Source organism: Hippocampus guttulatus, chromosome 4 (genome assembly GCF_054856545.1).
Source record: "Hippocampus guttulatus isolate MCC_2025c chromosome 4, RoL_Hgut_1.0, whole genome shotgun sequence".
In the NCBI taxonomy this organism is placed as follows: domain Eukaryota; kingdom Metazoa; phylum Chordata; class Actinopteri; order Syngnathiformes; family Syngnathidae; genus Hippocampus; species Hippocampus guttulatus.
Window position 1 is genome coordinate 26901339 of NC_141264.1, and position 23846 is coordinate 26925184.

A 23846-nucleotide genomic window follows, 5' to 3' on the forward strand; every position below is an offset into this window, starting at 1 on the left:
ATGATATACAACACTTGTTTTGGTAACCTAAAGAATTACCTGCACAAAAAAATGTCTGGTTTTAATTAACAATCAAGATATTTGTCGTTTTTCGATATATTAAAGAAAGTACGGGTATGTTTTAAAATGTACGTACTGGTAAAAAGTCAATCAGCAAAAATAAATACCGAGAAAAATTCGCTTCAGTGTAGGAACGAAAATATAACGTGAGGCATTATTTTGACAAGCAAGCACTCACAATTGCTGCTTGTTGTAATAGATTGTTCACCAAAAAAAAAACAAACGTTTGCGGTATTGGAGTTCGAAGACAAATTAAAAGATTAATCTAAAATGCAGGTTTACCTTCACAGGTGAACTTATTTTACGTTTCCCTAAACCTTTGGACGTCCAGCTGTTCAATGTTTCAATTCTTTTCGCACAGCTTGCTGTTTACGAGTACGGAGCCGAACGGCGAAAATCAAAACAAGAGTCACAGAAGGGCGTCTTTGAAAGTGCATTGCTTGCATTCATTGATTAAAGTTTCACCTCAAGACCGGGGGGCGGATCTGGCCCGTGAAAGAATATTATGGGCGTTGACTTCATGTTTCTTGCAAAAGTACCCAAATTGCAAATTGTCTTCACTTTTGACAAGGTTGAGGTCACGTTTTTTTTGTTCCCGGCGCCCCTTTCAAAATAAATCGTTGGCGACGTGCGGAACCCTAATAAGTCACGGTTCACCAAGTTTCATATATTGGTCAGTTCACACATCCGGGTCTTATTTGCGCGAATTATTCGCAGTCGGATTTGTCGAGTATTTGATCATATTTGACTTGAACTTAATTCCACTCGAAAGAATACAGCGCTCGGTGGACATTCTGACACGGAGACGACCGATTTGTGACGCGTATCGATGTCGTGTTATCATCTTTAATCGCCGTCGCCACCAATTGGCGTCGTCGAGGTAGGGGAGTCTCATTTCTCCACACATTTGTCCCTCATTCCCCCGTTGCCATCTTCGCTGGGTCTGTGCTGTGAGAGGCAAGCATGTAAGCGGAGGGAGCGAGAATCGAAGACCGAGGAGGGTGCCAAGTAAAGAAATCGTACGGGTCTCCCGGATTCCCAGTTTAGGGGAACGCATCATGAGCGCAGCCCACTCGGCGCGCCTGGATTGTCGCGCATGCGTACTGAACATTTCGGGGATGGGTCTCACGAGCGAATCAAGATGGCGACTCTGGCAAAAGCGCTACCGCAGCTAGCAAAGTAGATGCGCCAAATCGGCCCCTCGAGCGGCTTTGCTCGCGCCCCAGCGAGTCTTTGCTGAACCATGACGATCGGGCGCGTGCTTTGGAGACGCGATTGAGCGGGATTTGAAGGAGCGCGGACGACGATGTGCGAGAGCTATGGCCGCTCGCTGCTGCGTGTGTCGGTGGCGCAGATCTGCCAGGCTCTGGGCTGGGACGCCGTTCAGCTAACCGCCTGCGACCTGCTGGCCGATGTGCTGCAGCGATACATCCAGCAGATGGGCCGAGTCTGCCATCGCTACTCGGAGCTGTGTAAGTGCATCTCGGGTTGACCCCCCCCCGTTACCGCTTCGCATACAGCGGGGTTTTCCCCCCCCCCTCTCTCGCTTGCTTCGGTACGCGATAACTTCGTTGTTCTCAGACTAGCGCCCTCCAGGGACAGTTGTCAAAACTGCAGGAGTGTCCACCGGTGGTGGTTCCGCATCTTTTGGGGCTTGGGTACGCCCTCACTCCTGCGCGTTGACGTGACACACAACTGATTGTAACATGCGAATCATTTCATTTCGTCTCCGAAATGTGAACTTTTCCATCCTCTGTCAAAGTCGAACCAAAAAAATGTCTTGCCTTGAAAATAAATCTGACAAATTCAAATGAAAGAGGGGAGTCATAATAAACAATCCTGCCTTCGTGATAGCGTTTACCACAACGACGAGAGCTTCTTTTAATAAGTCTCAAGTTGCTTACCTTCACTCGAGACTACTTTCAAATATTGCTGTGCGGATTCAAAAAATGGATCACAAAATGCACCGAATAACAACAGGAACTTTGGAAGGCGGGTCAATATGACCAACGTCATGCAAGGGGCTACATTTCTCGGCTAGCTGTACTTGCGTGTTACACCTGGCCGATATCGGTGGTGACTTGTAACCGACGACAAATACTCTGTTCCTGTATTCCTTGATCAGCTCGGCGTACTTTTCGCAAATTCTTGCTTTCTTTGACGATGGAATCGTCTTTTTTTTTTTTTTGGACATGATCGTTAAAAGCCCGCGTGCTGCCTGCGTCGTAACGCTTTCTTTTTTGCATCGGCGCGGCAGACGGGAGGACGGATCCTGTCCTGGACGACGTGAGTCAGGCTTTCCGGCTGCTGGGGGTGAGTCTGAGTGAGCTGGACGACTATGTCAACAACCTGGAGCCCGTGGCCTTCCCCCAACAGTTGCCCGCCTTCCCCGTCGGCAAGAACAACGCGCTGCAGTTCCCTCAGCCCGGCGCGCCGCTCGCCGAGGAGCGGAAGGAGGAAATTCCCCATTACATGCCGCCGCTGGTCTCCCTGCAAGGTGAGTTCCTTCGTTCCACGGGGAGGTGGGGGGGGGGGCGCCCGGTTTTCGCCGTGCGTTCCCCCGCCCTGAAACGCCCGCTCCCCCTTTCTTGTCCAGAAGACGAGGAGGAGGAGGAGGAGGAGGACGGCCTTCCCGCCATGGGCACCTCGGCCGAAGCCATGCAGGTGGCGGTGGAGGAGGACGAGGAGGACTTTGACGAGGACGAGACGGTCAACGACGAGAACCACCCGCTCAAGAGGCCCCCGGACAGCCCCGACGAGGCGCTGGGCATGATGCCCACGGCCAAGCGGCCGCGAACGCTGCCGGGCCTCAGCCCGGAGTGGGGCGCCGAGCCCCGGGAGCCCTTGACCTCCCTCAACCCTCAGCGCGTGCCCCCGCCGGCCGCGCCGCCCTCCCGCGACGGCCTCCGGCCGCCGTCCCCCGAGAGCCCGCCCGGGGCCCCGCCCTCCTTCAGAGCGCAGCCGGCCCTACCCAAATACCCCGAGCAAAAGGCCCCGGCCGCCCCCGGAAAGAAGCCCAAAGTCCCCTCGCCTGCGAGGCAAAGAACTAAGTCGCCCAAAGGGCCGGTTCACGCCTGCGGGGCCGGCAGTCCCGTCCGCTCTCCGCCCAAAACCCCCAAGGAGAGGAAAAAATCGCCGGGGCGGACAAAGAGTCCCAAAAGTCCCAAGAGCCCCAAGGCGGCGGCGGCGGCGGCGGCGGCGGCCAAGCCCCCGCAGGCCCAGAGCAAGGCGGACGGCCTTCACAAGCTGCCCTTGTCCGTGCTGAGCGAGCGCATGGGCAAAGAGAACATCCACGTGCGGCACAACGTGGACGGCAAGGAGCCCGACGGGGGCCTCTTCCTCAAAGCCGCGCCGGACAACGGCGCCATCGAGGACTCCATCAGCACCGTCATCGCCAAGGCGTGTTTGGAGCGCCGGCCCGACCCCTTCGCCTTCTCCTCGGGCTCCGACTCGGACAGCGACGACTTCTCCGGCCCCCGCGGGCTGAGCGTCGCGGAGCCGGGGGCCGGGAGCGGGGCCCCGCCGGCCGCCGGGGGCCCGGCGCCGCTCCAGCTGCAGCTGGGCCCGGGCAAGTGGACCCTGGACGACTCCATCGACGAGGTGATCCGCAAGGCGCACCGAGGCGGGCCCTCGCCCCGGCCGCCCGACCGCCAGCGCTACGTCTCGTCCGGCTCCGCCTCTCCTCCGACGCCCGAACCCCTGCTCAAGGTGTTCCGGGAGAAAGCCAAGTTGTCGGCGCCGGACGCGAAGAAGAAGCTGAAGAGCAAGCTGAGGAAGAAGGAGAAGCCCCGAGACAAGGAGCGGGACAAGGACAAGAGCAAGCTCAAGGACAAGAACAAAGAGAAGAGCGGCAAGGCCAAGGACTCGTCCAAGGACGGCAAGGTTCTCTGGAAGGACTTTGGCCCGAAGGAGGACCAACTCTCGGCCCAGCGGGACTTTGCGCCGCCCGAGGCCGCCGTCAAGCTCAAAAGCAGGGACGGCGAGGGCGCCAAAAAAGACAAGGACAAGCACAAAGACAAAAAGAAGGACAGGGAAAAGGGCAAGAAGGAGAAGGAGAAGAAAGACAAAGGCAAAGACAGGAGCAGGGACGAGCGGCACAAGCAAGGCCCCCCGGCCCCCGCGGAGCTCCCCGCCCTCTTCGCCCCCCCCTCCTGCCAGCGCCTGACCACCGTCGTGCCCGCCTTGATGCCCGCCCTCCAGGACGGCAAGAGCAAGGAGAAGGACAAGAAGAAAGACAAGAAGGAGAAGAAGAAAAAGAAGGAGCGAGAGAGGGCCAAGGAGAAGGAGCGCGAGAAGGAGGAGAAGAGGAAAGAAAAGGAGCGCGACAAGGACAAACGGGACAAGGACAAAGACAAGGAGAGACTCCGATTGGAGAAGGTCTTTTCTTTTTTTTTTTTTTTTTTACATTCTTCTTATTTGGGAAAATGGCTCGTGCGCTTTGTTGGGGTCAGTGCTTACCCCCCCCCCCCTTTTTTTTTTTCATCGCCTCGAAAAAAGAAAAAAAACGTTGGCTCTTCGGCCATTCCAATAACGACCGAGGTTAGCATCGAGTTGTCGGCCCGCCATCGACTGTCCCTCAGAAATGAGGCAGAGGGTTTTTGCTCCTCAACCCTGCGAAAGTCAATTGAGAAAGCTTCCGGGTCTTTGCTGAAAATGAGCCAAGATATGAGCAAAGTAGAATCTTTGAGGCATATCGATGGCAAAAAAAATCATCTTCGGCTGAGTCTAAGAACAGAAATACACAAGACAGACAGTCCATAGTCATGAAACGGGCACAAGAGAGCATCTCCTTGTTTGTCATAGTCCTCCAGTCAAAAGTCTTAACATTTTGGTCTACTTCTATGTGGTGAAGATTTCAAGTTTTTTGATGTGGAGATGCCACGTTAAACCATTTCCCACCGTTTCAGTTTTCCTTATCTTTTTTTGGGGGGGGGGGGGTACGGTGTTTAATTCGGCCGCTATATTGGAACCCGAGCCCCTTCTATCACAACCGAAACTTGCGCATCCCATCGAGTGATCGAAATATGACGAGCACCCTTTCTCCCGCTACATTGTGCCGCTAGCTAGCTAGCTAGCTAAACTAGCTAGCTATGCCTACGCCGCGAAAACGCTTCTGATGCCCCACTTTGCAGAGCAGCGCGCCGTCCTGATTCAAATCGAGGAGGCGACGCCACATACGTTAGCCGGGGGGGGGGGGGGGGGGTTGTCATCGCGGCGATAACTCTGTGGGATGTTTTAGCCACCATAGCATCGGAGTCAATGTATTTGGTGGTGGGGGTGTGGGCATAAGAAAAATGAAAGATGAAGTAGCGTTCATTTCTTTTCCAATTTTTTTTCTTCTGGGAGGGGGTCGGTATTTTGAGACCTAATTTGAAAACCAATCTGTTTGAAAAAGGAATACATGCAAACGTTTTGCACTCAAACGATAAATAGCCCTCAACTGTCTCCGTTGAAAACTAAAATGTCCCAAGACGCGATCACGTTCAGGTTCATTGAATTCGATGACTCTTGAGCATCCCACCAGAGGGAGCCTGCGCACCGCACTCCAAATTCCTCCGGTCGCTTGGTAGTTCTTTTGTGACTTTGTTTGTTCAGTTTTGAAATGCTGTTGGAATGTGAAGTAAGTCCCTTGCGGGTCCCTCATTGTTTCCCACCATGGACTGTAAAATCCCGAGAATAACACTCTTCACCCCCCCCCCCCCTCCCCCCCAAAAAATCCTCAATCAAGGGTGGTGGTAGGTTTTAAAGCAGCTTAATAATAATCAGAAACTTCACATTGTTTTGACATTTACCAGTTCCGAAGCGGTACCGCGGGCTTGCAAACAAAGTCGTAGGTCGGCTGTTGGAACAGGCTTTTGTTATTTAATTTTTCTTCATGGCAATGTGTTGCGTTGGCACAGGTGAAGGCGGCGGACGCTCCAGCGGTGGCTCCCTCTCCCGTCATTCCCAGATTGACGCTGCGCGTGGGAGGCCAGGACAAAATGTAAGAGCAGCTCAAGTCTCTTATTTAGGATTAGTTTTTTTCGTTTGTTTGTTTTTTAAATCCCTTTCTCGCCTCGCCGTCACCGATGCACTTGTTTGTTTTGTGGTGCGAAAGGCCGCACGATGACAGCTGGCTTAGCTTTCACATATGAACCACGTCATAAGATGATGGAACAAGATGCACGCCTTGTTGCAAATGTGCATTTAAAAAAAATTCAATTCAAAATTTTGTTCAAAACTTTGCGGGATAGTATTGATTGATTTCTTTGACTACTTCTAATCCCTTGGGGGCGGGGGGGAATTCAATCGGAGCTTTTGTGCAAAAAGTGCTCTGGAATGTGCTCCTGGTGGATTTGTTTGGGGTTTTTTTTTTTAATTTGGCTCTTTATTGGCACGAATATGCACAGATCAATTTAAGTGAAGAAAATTTAAGATTGACCAAGGAAACTTTTTCAAGGCACCATTGAGCAGGTCAGGAAAGCAACTCCTCACCCGTCACTTGCATTTATCCTGCGAGTATCGCAACAGTTTCCGTGTTTGCTGAAGTCATTGCCCCCCCCCCCCGCCCCGCGTCTCCCCGCAGCGTGATCAGCAAGGTGCTTCCGAACTCCGAAGCGAAGGTCCCCGCCGGCAAAACGGCCGGCGCCAAGTCGGCCCCCGCCTCTCGGCCCCGGTCGCCCCCGCCGGCCCCCGTCCCGTTGCCGGCCCTGCCGTGCGCGGCCGGGCCTCCGTCGCCGCTGGCCTCGGCCCCCCCCGCCGCCGCCGCCGTCGCGCCCTCGCCGTCGTCCTCGCTGCTGTCGGCGGCCCCGCCGCCTCTCCCCGCCTCCTCCTTCAAGATGCCCGTTCGCAGCGTGGTCACCGAGACGGTCAGCACCTATGTGGTGAGTGGAGCCCCCCCCCCCCCCCACGCGCGGCGCCGGCGGCGCTCGTGCCTTGACGTTTGCTTGGTCTTCCGTTTGAAGATTCGAGACGAAAGCGGAAATCAGATCTGGATCTGTCCGGGATGCGACAAGCCCGACGACGGCAGCCCCATGATCGGATGCGACGACTGCGACGACTGGTATCACTGGTACGACCTCCCGATGACGCTGGTCACCGGCAAATTGGAAACAACCAAACATCTCTTTGCCACCGGTTTCAAAAATCTCCCGACTTTTCCTCGAGCGCATCACCGCCTTTTTCCCTTTCGAATACTTTGCCCAACTGATTTTGTCGGCCAGAATATTGAAAAGGGCCTGTCGCTATCGTGCAGCGCGGTTCTGCAACGATGAAACGGGTGTTCCAACATATTTTTAGCCATGCCGATGTGGGAAAAAAAAAAAAGGAAATGGCCTCCTGAGTCAAGCTACCAAGACATTCAGCCATTGCGAAAGAAAGATGATGATGACGATGTCGTGTTCTGGTGTGTGTTTGTGTTCAGGGTTTGCGTGGGAATTGTGGCGGCGCCTCCCGCAGACCAGCAGTGGTTTTGTGTCAAATGTTCCAGCAAGAAGAAGGACAAAAAACACAAGAAGAAGAAACACAAACCGCATTAAGCGCAAGCGGACACATTTTTGGGGACAGAACTCGAAAGAAGCCGTTGGGCACCGCGAAAAGTTTCCAATCAACAACAAGGAAAAAGGAGTTTTCATGACGTTAGCCGGCATGGGGCGGGCTGGAAAAAAACAGAAAAAATGCCATTCGAGCCAGCGCATCGGGAGCCTGGCAATCGTCTCAACCAAAATTCTCACAGAGAAGATTTCCCTTTTGCTATCTTTGCTTTCGGTGTACAAAATGATGCCCCGCCCCCTTTCCCCACTGCTCCCAGTGTATAAATGTAAATACCGATTCTCAAGGCAAGTGGTTTTTTTTTTCTTCTTCTTCTTTTCTCTCCTCTTTGCCCTCAACTTGATGACTGCATTTTCAGGTATGAGTTTTTAACGCTCTGTAATTTCTGTACATTTTTTTAAATTGAAAAGTTTCTATTTTATCCCCCCCCCCAAACCCGCCCGTATCGTTTGCGCAAAACGGGTCGAGATGAGCCAAAAATGCTGCAGCCCTCTCGCGACATCCTGCTTGGAAAAGCAGGAAGTCGTGCGAGGGCCGTGGCACCTGAGCCCCGCTGTCTCCAATTTTGTATTTTGATATTTTTTTTTTTTTTGGGGGGGGGGGGGTGTTGTACGTTTTTGTCCCCGGCTCTGACCCTCGCTGTGTTTGGTCATTGGAATTTATTTGGATATGCGACCGCGAAAGAGCAACACAGTCTGCGCCCTTGCAAACGTCCCTGACCACCCCAAATAGGACTTTGCGCGCGCTCTGTCTGTCAGTCCTCATTCAACCCCTCCAGTAGCTTTTTGCATTTGCTCCCCCCCCCTCCCCCAAAATATATGAAATAATAATAACAAATTATTTTGACAAGCCAGGTTTCAGAGATTGACTTTATTTCACTCCCTTGCTTCTTCTTCGTGACTTTTGACAGCAGGTTGACCGCCGACCATACGCGCTCATGAGGATCTTAGTGGGGGGGGGGGGGGGGTTGGTATTCTTCATTCCCCCCCCCCCCCCTTCAATTTGGCTTTTTCAGTACAATTGCAAGATTCCAATTCCTTGTTGTCATCTCAGTCCAATTTTTGTCCCAACATTTTTCATCTTTTGTCTTTTACCTTTGTGCTTTTTTGTGGGTCATTGTGGGATTTTTCCCCGAGATTTATTCTTTCCATTTTTTTTTTCAATCGCATTACTTCCTCTTTTGTCAACGCTTTAATAATTTTTTGGAATATTTTTGAGGGTGTCCAATCTCTTTAATGATTTTTTTTAGATTATTTTTTTTTTGGGGGGGGGGGTGTCCAATCCCTTTGTCGAGTCAGTCAATTTTTTAGCCCGGGTCTCTGTTTTGTTTTATTCTCAGAGAAGACGGCGCACAGCCCGTCAAATGTGGAAGCCCCCGCAGCTAACGTGACCTTCTTCTGAATCTGTGTCGTGTCCAGACGTTCACCCTTGGATTTGGGGATTCCAAGCCGGTGAAGAATATTGTGGGCCAAACCAAATGCCGGGGCTCTTTGAAGCGGGTTATGTGTTGTCACTTTGCCTCCCGCCTCGAGTCGTCCGGTGTGGTGGACAAAAAGCGTCTGTCGTCTCTGCCCGTGGAAATGAATGGAAATGTCATTCGTGTTCCAACGCCGCGCAAAGCAACAGCACTTGTTTTGCAAAGTCTTTTTTAGTAAGGGAAAAAAATAGCACGCTACAATATTCTCCTCTATTAAAGAAAACGGTAATCAATGAATTCAATGTGAACAATGCAGAAAATGCACCTCCGTCGTGATTTTCGTCTTAATTGGCCCTTTTGGCATCGCGCCCCTTTGCGGTGTGGCCACTAGGGGGCAGTACAGCGCAAACTACTGCAAAAAGACTTTCACCTCGAACTGACTCGGTGTGCTGCTGTAGTCTTTTTTCTTTTTTTTGCTTTTTCACGGAGGATAAAGAATATGTATGCATGCGAGTCTGCTTCCGCTGTCCGTCTGTCATATGTTGGTCGTCATGACCGCAACATTTGTTCAGTTTTCCTAATCCAGGTGCCGATGAGCGCCACCCAGGGCAAGTGTGGCAAAAGCGGTTCGCCGCAAGCGACGGCGACGACGCATTCGAGTACCGCAAACTGTCAAAGGGGATTATTTTGGCCCCGGCACCGGAGAGGAAGGAGGCGCGCATGGGCGGGGCGGCCCCACGCTCGGATGCACTCCAGCAGGAGAGAGGGAAAAGCTGGGCTGGGAGCGAGCGAGGCGGCCGGGCAGGCGGATTGAGAGAGAGAGAAAAGCCGACGAGGAGCGCTTCCCTCCCGCGACCATTTCCTTCCGCAGCCCCCATGTTGGAGCACTCCTCCGAGCTGGCCCTGGTGCAGGGTCTGTATGCCAACAGCATGCGCTGCCCCCCCACCGTCAGGACCGAGGACCTGCCCCTCAGGTACGTTCTGCTCTGACCCCCCCTCCACACACCCACATACACACACTCCTCCCCACCCCCACCCGCTCAGTGTAACGTCCCAACTGGCTTTGTGTGAACAGAGTCTTTGTCTCGCCCGGATGTCATCGTGACTTAAGGCTGTTCGGTTGCCCCGATGCTGCTGTGCCTTACCGAATTGCTCGATTATTTCCTCTTTTAAAGGCGACGAATCAAGTGGGAATTCACTTTGTTTTCGACCACAACAAAAAAAGCCACATGGATGTGATCTGTCAAAAGCATGTCTGCGGGCCATTTGCGACAGATGCCGTTCAGATACACACGATAGATTTGGACCTGATGTACATCAATAGATCGAGTCCAGCCATTTCCTTTCGTTCTTTTTGTCCTTATTCTGGTGGCAGAGGCAGGTGATCTTTTCCCAAGCGAGGTGGGGCGACGTACGCGGAAGCCTCCAAAAGTCACAAAAGACAGCAAATTAGCAGCGAGCAGTCGCGTCGGCACTGGTGACCGAAGTTGGAGTCGTCTGAGGCTCGCGCGTCTTTTTCCACCAGGGGGCTTCAACGGACGTCCTTCGCTCGCTTCTCCATTTTGAGAGCCTTCGAGGCTCGGTCGCCATTCGGCAAACTGCTGCTGTCCAAAAGTCGACAAAGAAAAAATGGGCCATTTCCTAGTTCAAGGCGATTAGCTTTCCCTTTTTCATATGTTTGAACGCGGTACTGATTAAAAAACAAACATGCGACGTAAACAACAAAAGCGCAGTACATTGGTGGGATTATGATGTGATGACTGCACACTGGGAATCATTTGAGATTAAGGAAAGGGGAGGGTGCAATGTTGGAAAGTGCCTCATCTGGAACCCACCACGACAAACATTCACAATTGTACACTTGGTGTCCTCAGATAGCATAGCAAACCATTTATTCTCTCTCCCGGTGAGTCTGTACCGTCAAACGAAACGCAAAACGGAGTGACGCGTTATGGATTTAAAACCACGACGTGGTTTCAGATAATCCATTTATTTTAATGCGAACAAACAATTACACTGCGAGACTCTTGCGTCTCCCGTGTTTAACCTCACCACAGAATTTCTAAAGGTAGGCCAGCGGACCTAAATCCTAACACACAATGCGAAACACCAAAGACTCGACAGGCTAACGAAACTAGCATCAATGTCGAGGTAGTGTTTTTTTTTTATAGACAGTATATACTCTCGCAGCGGCTCCTCTTGTTGTATGTTGTGAGAGGGAAGAAATTTCATCTGTGCTGTATGTTGCACATTTGACAATAAAGTTGTACTTAAATTTACAGTACACATACACACACAGGCGGGGAGGGGCCCACTGTATGCACTATATTTCTGGATTATACTGCTCTCTGGTGGCCAAGAAGCACACACCCTTGAAGGAGCAGCACCACGTCCGCAAACTGTTTTCATAATTCTTTCTATTCTATTGAATGATGTCATTACTGTATGTTTTTATGCCATACAATCATAGTGTGATGTTCTCAAAATCACATTGCTATTTTTTTTTGGGGGGGGGGGGGCTGTCACTGAGCAAATTAAAATTGCATCTGAAGGCCCCACTGTCTATACCAGGGGTGGGCAAACTTTTTGGCTCGGGGGCCGCATTGACTTTTAACATTTGACAGAAGGGCCAGGTCAGCACGAGCTATGGTACATTAAAAAAAAAAAACTGCATTTGTTGACAGTCCATATCAAACATCAAAAGAACAAAAGCATGAAAGTACGGTATTAATACACTTTTTAAAAATGACGACAGTGTTGTTGATGACCTATTTTAGCCTGTGCATTTCTGCAGATGGGTTGTGATCAGACCAGTAGAAGTAGAGCGATACAGAGGTCCTAGGTGGTCGAAAAGATCCCCCCCCCATGTTCTGCAACTTCAAGTCAATGCGCCACCTGGCGGTGATATGCCTGTCATTACAAGTCCAATTGAAATGAATGCAATCATTCACATCGAACCTTAATTGTGGACCAACCTTCGGCGGGCCGGATTAAAAAGACCAACGGGCCGGATTCGGCCCGCGGGCCGTAGTTTGCCCACCTCTGGTCTATACTAAGCATCAGTAAGAAAGACATGTTTCCTATCTACAGTCAGGCCGATCCCCCCCCCCCCCCCCCTCCGCTCCCGAAAAGAGTCAAAGTGAAATTGTGCATGCTGCAGCTCTTGTTGCATCCCCCCCCACCCCTCATCCCCCGCCTTGATTTCATAAAAGCACATTCTCCAGAGAGCTTTAGTCTACCTTTTTATAGCCTCCCCTTGAGCGCCACGCGAACGCATGTCACAAAGTAGGCTGCATGTATCGAGGGGAAAATAGGTCGCCCGGCGCATTATGCATACAAACCTGGTTTAGGCGCCGTTTCATGGCGCGCATTCCGCACCCATGCCTTGAAATTGCCGCAGATAGAAGGATTAAATGGCTTTTTTTTTGTTTTGTTTCGAGCGCACATTTGGACAATACATTTGGACCGCGCAACAACCGGAGATACACTCGCACACTTGGGTACACCTCCGCATTTGAAACGGGGTGCACATGCTAGAATGACTTTTGCAATGTGAGCGATGCTACATCAATGGGGGGGGGGGGGGGGGGGTCCGCGCTATAAAGAGACGGTCATTTATTAAAGTATGGGAAACACCCGAAAATGTTTCACCAGCCATATGATTTCATCGAACCAAAGTCAGATCGCTCAATGCTAACATCGAAAGTGAAGCACCCTCGACTGGCTGACAAAAGTGAGCATTGATGTCGCAGTCATTTGAAACCTCGGAACAACTGCCACTTCAACAACGCACGCAGAGTTGAGGGGAAAAGTGTATCGCTGCAAATCTAGTCAGCAAAATATACATTTGTCGCGCCACAGTCTGCCACCTTCATGCTAACAAACAGTATCCTGTATAAAATCACAGACAAGCTAACGGATGTTACAGGACCTCGAAACCTTCAATCGGCTGCTACTTGGACACGCACGGAGCAACCAACACAAAAGCCGACAGTCTCCGACTTGGGTCTGAAACCGGACCGCGATTTGAAATCGGTGCCGCTGTTCAATCGGGCTTCTTTCATGGTCAGCAGCCTCTCCCTTCTCTCAAAACGCTCATTCACGCCTTTGTCACATGGCGGCTGGATTACTGCTACAAAACGATCCTCCATTAAGTGTCTCCAGTTGGTCCAGAATGCCGCTCTTGACTGCTACGCTATTTATAAAGAGGGAGCACATCACTCCTACTACTCTGGCATCCCTTCGTTGGCTCCCCATTTTGGAGTTGTTGTTTTTTTTTTTTTTATAAAGTCGATCCTCCAATTTTGAAATGGAATAAACGTCGGGCGAGCCCCCTCGCGGCCCATCTTTCAAACACGTCTTTTTTTTTTTCGTCTTTGGCTTCCGTCTCCGCATGAGACTTGATTTTGAGCGTGACCGTTTTTGTGCTTTCTCCTGTCTTTGTTGTGAATTGATTGTTTTATTGTTTGTCGTAAACACCACGCGACGCGTCGTGTGACGTCTTTTTGCTTCACGTACAGCACTTTGGATAAAGCGCCGGTCGTGCTCTAGAAATACACTGCAGTCGAGTTGAGTTCGTGATTGCACAAAAAAAAAAGTTTAATAAAAGGATGGTACCGAAATGAATGTTTGGAAACAGTTCTTCGAGGGCCGGAGCCGATTTCGGGCAGTAGGCGGGGTACACCCTGAAGCGGTCGCCGGCCCATCGCAGGGCACACACACACGGACAAACAACCATTGGCGCTTACAATCAGAAGAGCCTTCGGTCAACTTGTCGGGGGAAACCGAGACCGCGCAAACTCCACACGGGAAGCTCGAGGCCGGAAGCGAATCCCGTACCTCTGCGTCGTGCGGCGGACGTGCTAACCCGGTGGAGGACCGTGCCGCCACCGTTCACATATTGTGCTAAAAATGCGATTCTTGTGCATCCCACTAGAGGAAGCCTGCGTAGCACGCTTTGATTTCATTAACGGAGGCGACACGGCAAACGGCTCGTTAGCACATCCGCCTGGCAGCGCAGAGATGCGGGGTTCGATTCCAGGCCGCGGCCTTCCCGTGCGGAGTTTGCACATTGTCCCCCGTGCCTGCCTGGCGTTTTCTCCGGGTACTCCGCTTTCCTCCCCAAGGGACCAGATGTTACCCGGCAGATCTCAGATAGCTCACTTGGGAGAGCGGAGGCCCGGAGAGGGGCAAAGTCCTTAAGTCTCAGGCTCAAAGGACATTTTGGAGAATTCCGAAAGCGTAATCGCCAATAGGAATTGAAATTGCTCCGTCGCACATTTGACTTTCCGATGGACACGCGTGTTGTCCGCGCCGAACCGACACGAGTCGAGTCACTTGGTATTTGCGCTCGGTTCCATCCCGGCGTTGACCACGCCCCTGCTCGACTGCAGCCCCCTCTCGTCTTTCTCACTTGTCCTCTCCGCGCGGCTGGGGGGGGCTGCACCCGTGCCTGCTCTCTCGTTGCTTGCGTTTCAGGGGGGAGCGAGCGGGCTTGCTCTTCTTCACATGCGATCGGACGACCAGCAAGAAGAAGAAGAAGAAGGAGCAGAAGAAGAAGAACGCGACGCCCCCCCCCAACACCACCACCCCCTCTTCTTTCTCCTCCTCCCTCCTCGTCGTCGTGTGTCTCTCGGCAGTCGGTCGGCACCTGTTCTCGCTCGTCGCCTGCTTTGCCTTCATGCAAGTGAGCGCGGACGTGCTCTCTTTGCCCCCATTGTTAGATTAGACGGCAATTTTTTGTATATAGATCTTTTTTAAAGAAAGCACCAAGAGTATGACTTCGACGTCGTATAGCCTGGATTACCTACCGCTGACTGATAGTCGGTTAATGGCTGCGGGGGACGCGATGTAAGTACCCGCAATACTTGCTCATTGTCGCCGTTTTTTGTTTTTTGTTTTTGAAGTTGCGCTTGGGGGGGAGATGATGAAACGTTTCACTTTGTAGGTCGTAGCCTCTTAGCCCAACTGGAGGAGCTAACGGCTAACGTGTCGAAAACGGCCGGCTAACCGAACGCGGCTCGGTCGCTATTGTCGAAATAACCGCCAGCCGCTTCGAGTTTCGACGAACTCGCCGCGGCGGTCTTCGTTTTGCAGTCAAGAGAGACCGAAAACGGAGCAGTGTTGTTGGTCCGCGTGTGCGTGTTTGTTAGCTTAGCGACGTTAGCGAGCGCGCGGCGACTCGGGTATCATGCGCTTCTCGTTCTGTTGTCCAACCGACCAAGAAATGTGCTCTTATAAGCGAGCCGAACCTTGCTTGTCGCTGGTTTAAAAAAACATTTAAGAAAAAAAGAATCGCGCAAGTTGGCCGAGTTGGCGCCGTCGTCTGCGAGGCGATGGCCCGCTGCGCGATTCGCTCGTCAACAGTTGAAAGGGGAAGCGGACGGTCGAGTAGGCCGGCGTTTGCTCAGGTTTCCTCATTCGGTTTTCGACATGTTTGTTGCTCTTGTTGTTCGTTCGCAGCCCCCCCCCCCAATTTAGCCACACTAGCTCCGCCGCCCACCGCTCTTCCGCCCCTGTAGGGAGGCTTACCTAACCGCGGGAACCCCCCCACCCCTAATGATTATTGAGCCTCCGAGGAAGATCTTGTGACCGGACCCGTGTCAACAACAGGCTTGCGAAGACTCCTATTTTCCATACACCAAAGCAAGTGCCCCCCCCCCCCCTTGTCTCCACCACGGGCCCTGTCTTTTAACGGCATGGCTTAAAAGCGGCCAGTTGACGCCAGTAACTAGGTTTGGGTCGAGTTTTCAAACTAAATGGCGACTGAAACGGCTGGAAGTTGAGACGGTCTGAGACCTGCGGCCGATATGCCATAATTTGTCGTACAAATTGCCACACCTCAAATGTTCTCGTAATTGCCTCGATACAAAATACGGCGAAGAGGGGTCGCTTTCAAACCACTCTTGATTGACGTTGATCACCGCGAACCCCAAACGATTCCATTCTTAGCATCTTGGACCATCCGTTTTTATTTTATTTTTTGATTGATATTGTCACAGTCAGTTCCAAAGATAGGGACTAGCGACGGAAAAGGCTCCATGCCCTCTGAGCTTAGTTCTCCGTACCTGTAATAGCGTCGTCTGTAGACCTGAGGCAGGGGCGGAGGAGCTCAGAGAGGTCAGATGGGGGCCAGGCCATTTCAAGATTGGAAAAAGCAATCGGAGAATCTTAAAAAAAAAAAAAAAAAAAGACTCTAAAATGGGGCACAGGCGAAGGGATGCCAGAGTAGGAGTGATGCGCTCCCTCTTTATGCGAGTACCAGTCAAGAGGCGAGCGGTGGCATTTTGGACCATCTGGAGACGCTTGATGGAGGATTGGCTGCCTCCAAATAAAAGTGCATGACAGGAATCGAGCCGAGATGCGTTTAGCACCGGAGCCTGGGGAACAGCCGTCACCTTGACTTTGGAGTTTTTCCTGGCTCAACTTGAGGCAGAGGTGTGAGTATTCCCATCATATCCCCGTCTAGACCCAAAAAAAAAAAACAACCCAAATTTGAGGCGTGGCCCTCACGGCAGACGAGACGTTCGCCGAACAGGCGCGAACGTCCCCACGGCTCGCCGGGCCGGGCCCCCGCCTTTGAAAGTCATCCCCACTCCGGCCCAAATACGACAAGGAGAGGGCGAGGATTGCGCCTCACGTTCAGGTCGATTGCAAAATCGCATGTCTTTCGGGCGGATTCATCGATGGCCCGAGGCTTTGGAACGCTTGACCCTCGACACATTTGACAGCGCGCTCATTCGGGCCGAGTTCTACGGGGGATACGCGAGCAGAAACGTGAATCCGGCTCGCCGCCGCAACAGTGGGATGGCAAAATAGCCGCGCTGCAAATTCTGTGGCAAGATTCCCCCGAACAAAAGATGATGTGGTGGAAGTGTTATGTAAGGGCAGAAGCGCGCGCTTCTCGGCTGGCGCTTCTCGCGCGCGCGCTCGGCCGGCCAGAATTCCGCCGTTGTTCAGAATAACGACTGCGTGTGGAAATGTGAAGCGTTGTCCGTTGGAATGAGGGCACCTCTTCGTTTGCGAGTCGCTCGGCCTCGCAAACGGCCAGCGTCTCTTTGGATTGATGCTTTTGTGGAGCAACTCAGTCGGGGGCGGGGGGGGGGGGGCGGACTATATTTAGCGCCTGCTATTCGTTCGATGTCCTAGTTGTCGTCGGCGCAGCGTTGTCTTCCATCCAACATTCCTTCGCGGCACGAATCGGACAATCGGGAGTACGGGAAGCGGCGACGTGAAGGTGGAATTGCCCTCCCTCCTTTCTGCTGCGTTTAAGTTGATTTGGGATGCGACGCGCCGGCTCGCCCTTTGGCGGCATCGTCCGCCACCTCCGGGGACCCCCGTGGCCATTACGGAGTTAATGGTGGCAGGCGGCGGCGTCCTCCAATGCTGCCAGCCTGTTGGCCGCAAACGTGATTTGAACACATCTGTCCTCACGCGAGGGGAGGAGGGGGGGGGGGCAACAATGAAGATGAGTGTCCGTTGTTTGCCCGCATGGGAAAATAAAGGAAAGTGGAGCGCGGGGTTTTAATTAATGGCGAGCTGTGAACTCGTGCAGAGTGCTTCTCGCGAAAAGCGACTCGCATCACGGAGGATATGTTTTCCAGATTTTCCCAACCGAGCTGTTTTATTTTTATTGAGTTTGGTGCTTTGAAAACAAGTCGTTATGTACTCGAGGTAATTGCTAGCAAGCAGCTGTTCTGCGTGACTTGCCCCCCCCCCCCCCCCCCTTACCCTCAGCGGTGTCAAATATAAAGCCAAACAGCAGCGTAGCCTGTCACCGCAGCCTTCGGGCCAGTGAGGAAAACTTGTTTCTACTGTAATGGTCGGAAGCTACATTGGTCCGGAACGTTGCCCCCCCGACCACAACGGCTCGAGGATCAATATTTTAATTCGAGCAACATGGCACTCGTCCAATGGATGCGATTGCGAGCTCCGTCGAACCCTTAAGTACACATACCTGTCAACTTTTCGGAGCGCCAACCTGTATAAACTACCAAAAAAATCCTTCTAACATACCAAAGCATTTTATATGTCAAAAGAACGGCAGAAAACCCCCCACAAAACTTTCAATGATATTTATTGTAGATCTCCGTAATACAATGTCTGGTTAACGTCTAATCATCATTCTACTTAGTGGCATTACTGTGTTCAGAGTTGTATTCCTGCGTTACTTTTTTCACCAAATGTTCAGAATCCGTATGATTTGTGCGATACGGCCATATACCTGAGATTCACCACAAAATCCGTATGAACTATGGCTAAACCGTATGAGTACAGCACAGACGGCGTGCGCCGGGCATTTAGACGTGAGCGGAGCCGTGCCGAAACCTCAATTGTCACGTTTCGGTGGAAGGTGTGGCGCTCCCATCCAAACATTTTGGGTTCTTTGAAGAGACTGACCGTGACCCGACTCTTTCCTTGTTGAACCAACCCAAGTGGTGCCGAACGTGGCCGCCAAGCGCCGTATGGCGCTGCATGCGCTCCCGCAAAACTGTACGAGCGGGCCAATTTGAACTTTAGACCAGGGGTCCCCAAACTTTTTCCTGTGAGGGCCACATAACTTTTCCCTTCTCTGATGGGGGGGCCGGTGTCGGGTTGTAACAGAAAAAGTGTGACGATCGTAGGGGAGCTTAAAAAATTTATTGTTTTCCAGAAAGCCACACGTAACCAAATAACCCTTTCCAGGTTCTTTACAGAAAAAAAGTCAGGAAACAAATAATAACACTATTAATGAAATAAATAATAATTAAATAACTCTCTCTGGGTTCTTCATAGAAAAAAAAGCCATGGAACATTAACTTTCTGTTGTGCCATGCACAATCTTAACGGATAAAAGTTCAGCTCAGTTGTCAGAGCAGAATCTCTCTGACACCAATCAGCAGTCTCTTAAAGTTCTTCTGTTCCTTCCTTATAATCCTTTTGTAGGTTCCAGTAGGCTTGTAGACGCCGCTGTTTGCAGTTCGGGGTTTTTGGGGCGTTTTTAACACAGTGATGGGTCATTTTGACCCGAGGACAACAGGAGGGTTAGAGGGCCGGGCCAAATGTGCTGACGGGCCGTATCCGGCCCGCGGGCCGTAGTTTGGGGACCCCTGCTTTAGACGCTCCACTTTACAGTGGCATTTATTATTTCTTTTTTTAGCTTTTGCGTTGTAACCAAAATGTACCCGTAAGGCGCAAGCAAATATAAGGTGCTGATCAATAGGGTTAGATTGACATGCTTTTTTTTTTTTTCAGGGCCGAAGCCGAGAACGATTATTCGAAGTCAGGGAGGCCGATTGCCGGTATATCCGCCCGCGTTACTCTGCGCGTTATTTCATATTTTTGTGTCAGTCGACATCAGGGGTGTTGCACTCATTTTTTGTTGCGGGCCACATTTTAGTTCCCGTTTCCCTTGGAGGGCCGTTATGACTGAAACCAAATACAATAAATAAAGGTTAATGAAAGGTTGATTCGACTATAGTTGAAATTACCGTAATTAAAAACCGTCTCGTATTTATTACATATGAGATTTTAGCAAGCGTCATGGAAGTTGACGTGTGCGATTTGCTTTGGCGGGCCACATAAAATGATGTGGCGGGCCGAATCTGGCCCCCGGGCCTTGAGTTTGACAACACCGGTGGTCTACATAAACGAAATGGGAAAAAAATTTTGGTCCGAGTCGGCGACTTGCACTCGCAGGCAAGCGACACGTCTTTCTCCCCATTGACCTCGCGTCGCCGCGGCGCTTTATGACGCGGTCGGACACGCAGCGTCGACCGCCTCGACGAAGAAGCCGACCGCGTTTCCCGGACAAACGCTTGCAATGACGTGACGGCGGCGTCGGCGTCTGTTCCGACTTTCGTGCGAATTGCTGCCGCGTCGCCGCGGTCGGAACCCAAGAGCGGCGTGCCATGTCCGCGGCAAAGTCCGGGTTGCTATTATGGGCCTCGCCGAGGTGTCGCCGGCGTGCCTGCCCGGTCAGAGCTCAGCAGCGGGTTGCGATAAATCTTCGGCTTTCACGGCCGCCGCTGCGGGAAGCGCGTCAGCTGCTGGGGGGGGGGGCGTCAACCCTTTCCGGCCTGTCAGCGAAACATTTGATTGCAGCTGTGGCGGGTTTCCCGAGCACCGAGCTGAGCAAAGGTGACGGAAGAATACCGTCGCTTTCCCAGCTTTGAGGCGATGGCCCGCATTTGCCCCTCAGTCGATGGAAAGAAGTTTTGGGGCCAGTAAGCGATTTCGAGTGGAAGGAGATAGTAGCAGTCACCCCTCTAGAATATTTTGTTCCTTGGGGGGGGCGAGGTAGTCGTCCGAGCTCGGCGTATCCGGCCGCTATCTTGTCGTTTCGATCGCCACCCGCAATTCATGACCGTAGGCGAGGGTGGGAAACGCCCGGGCGAATCCGGAGCTCGGCCTTTCGGCTTCTTCACCGTGACACGGAGTCGGCATCGCCGCGGGGGGGACGTGCCAATTTACCGGTCAATCTGCCCGTTCCTTTCTTCCCTCGCTCGCAAACGAAACCTGACAAGACTAGAGCGGCTCCAATGCGGGTATTGCTGGTATTTCATTCCACCGACACATTTTATTGATTTTTTTTTTTTAAATGTTGCAGTTTTCTCAACCAGGCGCCCGCTGCGAAATGGCGTCGGACGCCGCTGGCAAAAGCGGAGAAATGGCATCGCGCGCTCGCCGGTGCCGTCCACGGATTCCGAAGCGCGCCCCTGAGTCGGCCCATTGTGCTTGTAGCCTCGCGGTGAATAGCGTCGGGGAACAATGCGCCATTGTTCCCCCCCGCCGTGCTGATGAATCCGCGGGTTACTCCCCGTACCATCCGCGGTGTGCCTGAGGAAGAAATTGTGTCGTGAAGCTGCCATTCGTAGAGCTTTGCGGTGCCTGTTGAGGCGGTCGCTCGGGCAAAGGGGGGAAGGAGGCCAGGCGCTTCCCAAGTGGCTCTGCTATGTCGACAACGCCGCGGGAATAAAAGCTTCCGGAGCCGAGCGCGGCTTTGGATTTCGGGGAGGAGAGCTAGCGCGACTGCTACTCGCTAGCATGTCGTTGAAATCCCTCAAGGAGTTTGGCGTTTCTGCGGAACGTCTGGGCTCCTTTTGTAAGCGATGGATGGCTCGCGTCCAGAGGTCTGTGTGCCAAAAAAATGGCCCTTTTCTTCTCGCCGCGACCGTCTTTTGAAGTTCACCTTTATCTTGAAAGCGGAAAGCGCCCCGTCCGGGGCGCTTTCCGAATCCCGGTTGCGCTTCGCGACGTGCCGCCCGCCTCACCCAGCTTCGGTGCCGAGAGAAAAAGAAGCCCCCGCTATTTCGTGGCCATCTGCTTGGCTCTCGAAATCCGGAAAGCCACCGCGGCTCATGCCCACGGCCGATCGCTTCCCTCGCAGCGGTACTCCTCCCGAGTGTCCGCGTTTTGGATTCGGGGCACCCGGTAGTGACACGCGACCAGGCCGCGATATGCCGTCCTAGACTCGTTTACCCGAAATGGGGTCACGGATAACAAAGCCCATGTCGTGCCCCGTGAAAGAACAATGCTTCCGACGACAGATTCCGCTTAGCGAGCGATAGGCGCCGTTTCTTTTCCGCCTCTTACATCCGCTTCAACTCATTCACTCCCAAAGACGTTTTTAAACGTCTTTTCAGACGTGGTCCAGAATTGGCTGGTACTGAATGAGTTAAGTGGGGACGCGACGCTCGAGAAATGCAAAGAGGATCTTGGCGGCTTTAGCGTCGACGCGGAAGGCTTGAAGTCGACTCCCCGCAAAAGATCTGCCGTCTAATGTTGAAATGCCCCGACGAGCCCGACGATATGAAAATAAGCCGACGGTGGTGGAGAAGAGCTGCGCTCGCTTTTGCTATTCCGATTGTGACTTGTGTCAAAATTATTCATACCGGAGGGCGAAGAACGAGGGAGCGAAGCTCAAATTTGCTAAAGCGCCACGGCCGATGAGAAGCGGGAAACGACTGACTGGCGATCGTGAACATCGCTTTGCGTGTGCCGTGACGCTTGTCGCAGTCGCGTGAGAGCGCCCCGGCAGAATCCTCCGAATCCTTTCATTCAATTCATTGCGCGTGTTTTGGAACCCAAGTCGATGTGGACTTGCGGAGTCGTCCCGCGATTCGTTATCGATGTCGCCGCCAATCGCCTGGTGGCGACTTTCAAGGTGGGTCCCCGCTCGGGGCTCTCCTTGAATCTTTTCAAAGCGCCCCAACAGAAAATCGGCACCTCTTCTCCACTCTGCCGATTCACTCCCCGGTTAACATCAACCGTTTAGCCAATAACCAACAGAGATGGAAACGGACCGAACAATCGCCCGGAAAACGGACAAACGTGTGCGAGGCAATTTCACGGCTGAGTTGCTGTATGTCTCGGAGACAATTTCACTCAATGGTCGATTATGTGCCGCCCCCCTCCTTCCCCACAGCAACGGCATGAAGATGAACGGGTCGTCGGAACACTTGGATCAGCCAGACCCGGACTCCATCAAGATGTTTGTGGGCCAGATCCCTCGCTCCTGGTCAGAAACGGAACTCAAGGAGCTTTTTGAACCCTTTGGAGCCGTGCACCAGATCAACATCCTGCGCGATCGCACTCAGAACCCCCCCCAGAGCAAAGGTAGGACCGCGTACGCGCTAAGCGTTTCCGTGTCGAAATGCGCCGGTGTCCCGACCGCGTGTGTGAAAACGCACTCGTTGCCATCTCTCACCCACAGTCGCATAACGACATATACCCCCCCCCCCGCCACCACCCCCCCTTGGGGCAATGAGCAACATTGCTTGTCTGCTCTCGCAGCGCAGCTGCGTCTGTGCTTTCGCATGACAGCATTCAGTCGTCTTAAAAGCCATTTCCATAAGCCGCATTAGAGGAAGATTTCCTTTTCGCTTTGTGGCCGACTGTGCTGGTTTTCAAAGCCGCGTCGTATAAAACGCAAGGTTATTCGTTGCATCCGCATACTCGCTCCGCGCGCCAGCGAAATGACATTTCAAGCAAGTGGCGCATTTGAGTTCACCGCAGGATGCTAACAAATGGCGAACCCCGTTTCCGCTGCGGCGTTAACGGGAACATAATCCTTCCTTTCTTTTGGTGCGCAACAAACTGAGAGGTCCTGAAAATGGATGCTGGCCAAAAAAACAAACACACATAAAAAAAAAACTGGACTGAGCACTTTGAATCTTGCAGAACAAATCACCTCAGGAAAGAACACTCGCTTCCGACAGTCCAGGACGCCTCGGACTGGCCGGCCACGCCGCTCTGCGAAGTCGAGTCGCTTTGAGACGGCGCTTTTCAGCTTGACGAGGAGACCGGGTCTCTGAATTTTTGGTGGGGAATTGACATGGAACTTGTGAGCCCCGAGGGGTCCCTCGAGCAGCGGGCCAAACAAAAGGCTCAAGATATGTTGAGGGGGAAAAAAAAAAAGTTGGATCGTCACTCGAGAGCAGATTTTCGAAAGAAAAAAGCCACCGTTTCTCCGCAAGCAACGGTCCGATTCTTGCAAGTTTTGTCGTTTTGGACCGAGCGCCGTCGGGTCTCCATCAGGCCGCGCTTTTGAAGATGGCCGTCGGCTTTGTCGGATTTTGCCAGCGGGTGAAGGCCCCCCCCCCCCCCCCCCCGGAGCGACGCGCCCGGTTCAAATCACGCGGATCGTTCTCACGCCGATAAGCTGATCGTCTGAATCGGGCGCGTTGCGGCCGGGAGAGCTGCAAACCAACCCCCCCCCTCCCCCGGGGGCCCGGGAGCCGGACATGCCTTCTCTGGAAAATGGCAGCGATCGCACAGACGCATCAATGTGAGTGCGTGCCTGTGTGTGTAAAGGGCAGTGTTGCCCCCCCCCCCCCCCCCAAACACACACACACACACC

General features: G+C 52.6%; 2 protein-coding genes across 5 annotated transcripts in view; both read left to right on the forward strand.

The window, feature by feature from the left end:
- Window positions 1-743: 743 nt before the first annotated feature.
- taf3 (TAF3 RNA polymerase II, TATA box binding protein (TBP)-associated facto) lies at window positions 744-8439 on the forward strand. Of its 2 annotated transcripts, none has more exons than XM_086110199.1 (7): window positions 744-1532; window positions 2318-2557; window positions 2660-4437; window positions 5961-6043; window positions 6626-6923; window positions 7005-7111; window positions 7463-8439. In XM_086110199.1, the coding sequence occupies exons 1-7, from the start codon at window positions 1367-1369 to the stop codon at window positions 7575-7577; spliced, it is 2787 nt and encodes a 928-aa protein (XP_085966325.1). In that variant the 5' UTR covers window positions 744-1366; the 3' UTR covers window positions 7578-8439. The 2 variants fall into 2 exon arrangements, with proteins under 2 accessions (XP_085966325.1, XP_085966324.1); XM_086110198.1 differs by having other exon boundaries at window positions 746-1532; window positions 2657-4437.
- Window positions 8440-8593: 154 nt separating this feature from the next.
- Window positions 8594-23846, forward strand: part of LOC147207050 (CUGBP Elav-like family member 2) — a 29828-nt gene continuing 14575 nt past the window's right edge. The window contains exons 1-2 of one of the 3 annotated variants that reach the window (XM_086110200.1): window positions 8594-9981; window positions 22413-22603. In XM_086110200.1, the coding sequence (XP_085966326.1) occupies window positions 9728-9981; window positions 22413-22603 (445 nt within the window). In that variant the 5' untranslated portion in view covers window positions 8594-9727. Of the gene's footprint in view, window positions 9982-14425; window positions 14858-17482; window positions 21118-22412; window positions 22604-23846 lie in introns of those variants that run through there. The other 2 variants (XM_086110202.1, XM_086110201.1) reach the window with 2 other exon arrangements.

Coding starts and splice junctions, on each gene's coding strand:
- taf3 (XM_086110198.1), top strand. CDS start 1,367: ATGTGCGAGAGCTATGGCCGCTCGCTGCTGCGTGTGTCGGTGGCGCAG. Junction 2,558..2,656: donor GCCGCTGGTCTCCCTGCAAG/GTGAGTTCCTTC, acceptor TTTCTTGTCCAG/AAGACGAGGAGGAGGAGGAG. Junction 4,438..5,960: donor AGAGACTCCGATTGGAGAAG/GTCTTTTCTTTT, acceptor GCGTTGGCACAG/GTGAAGGCGGCGGACGCTCC.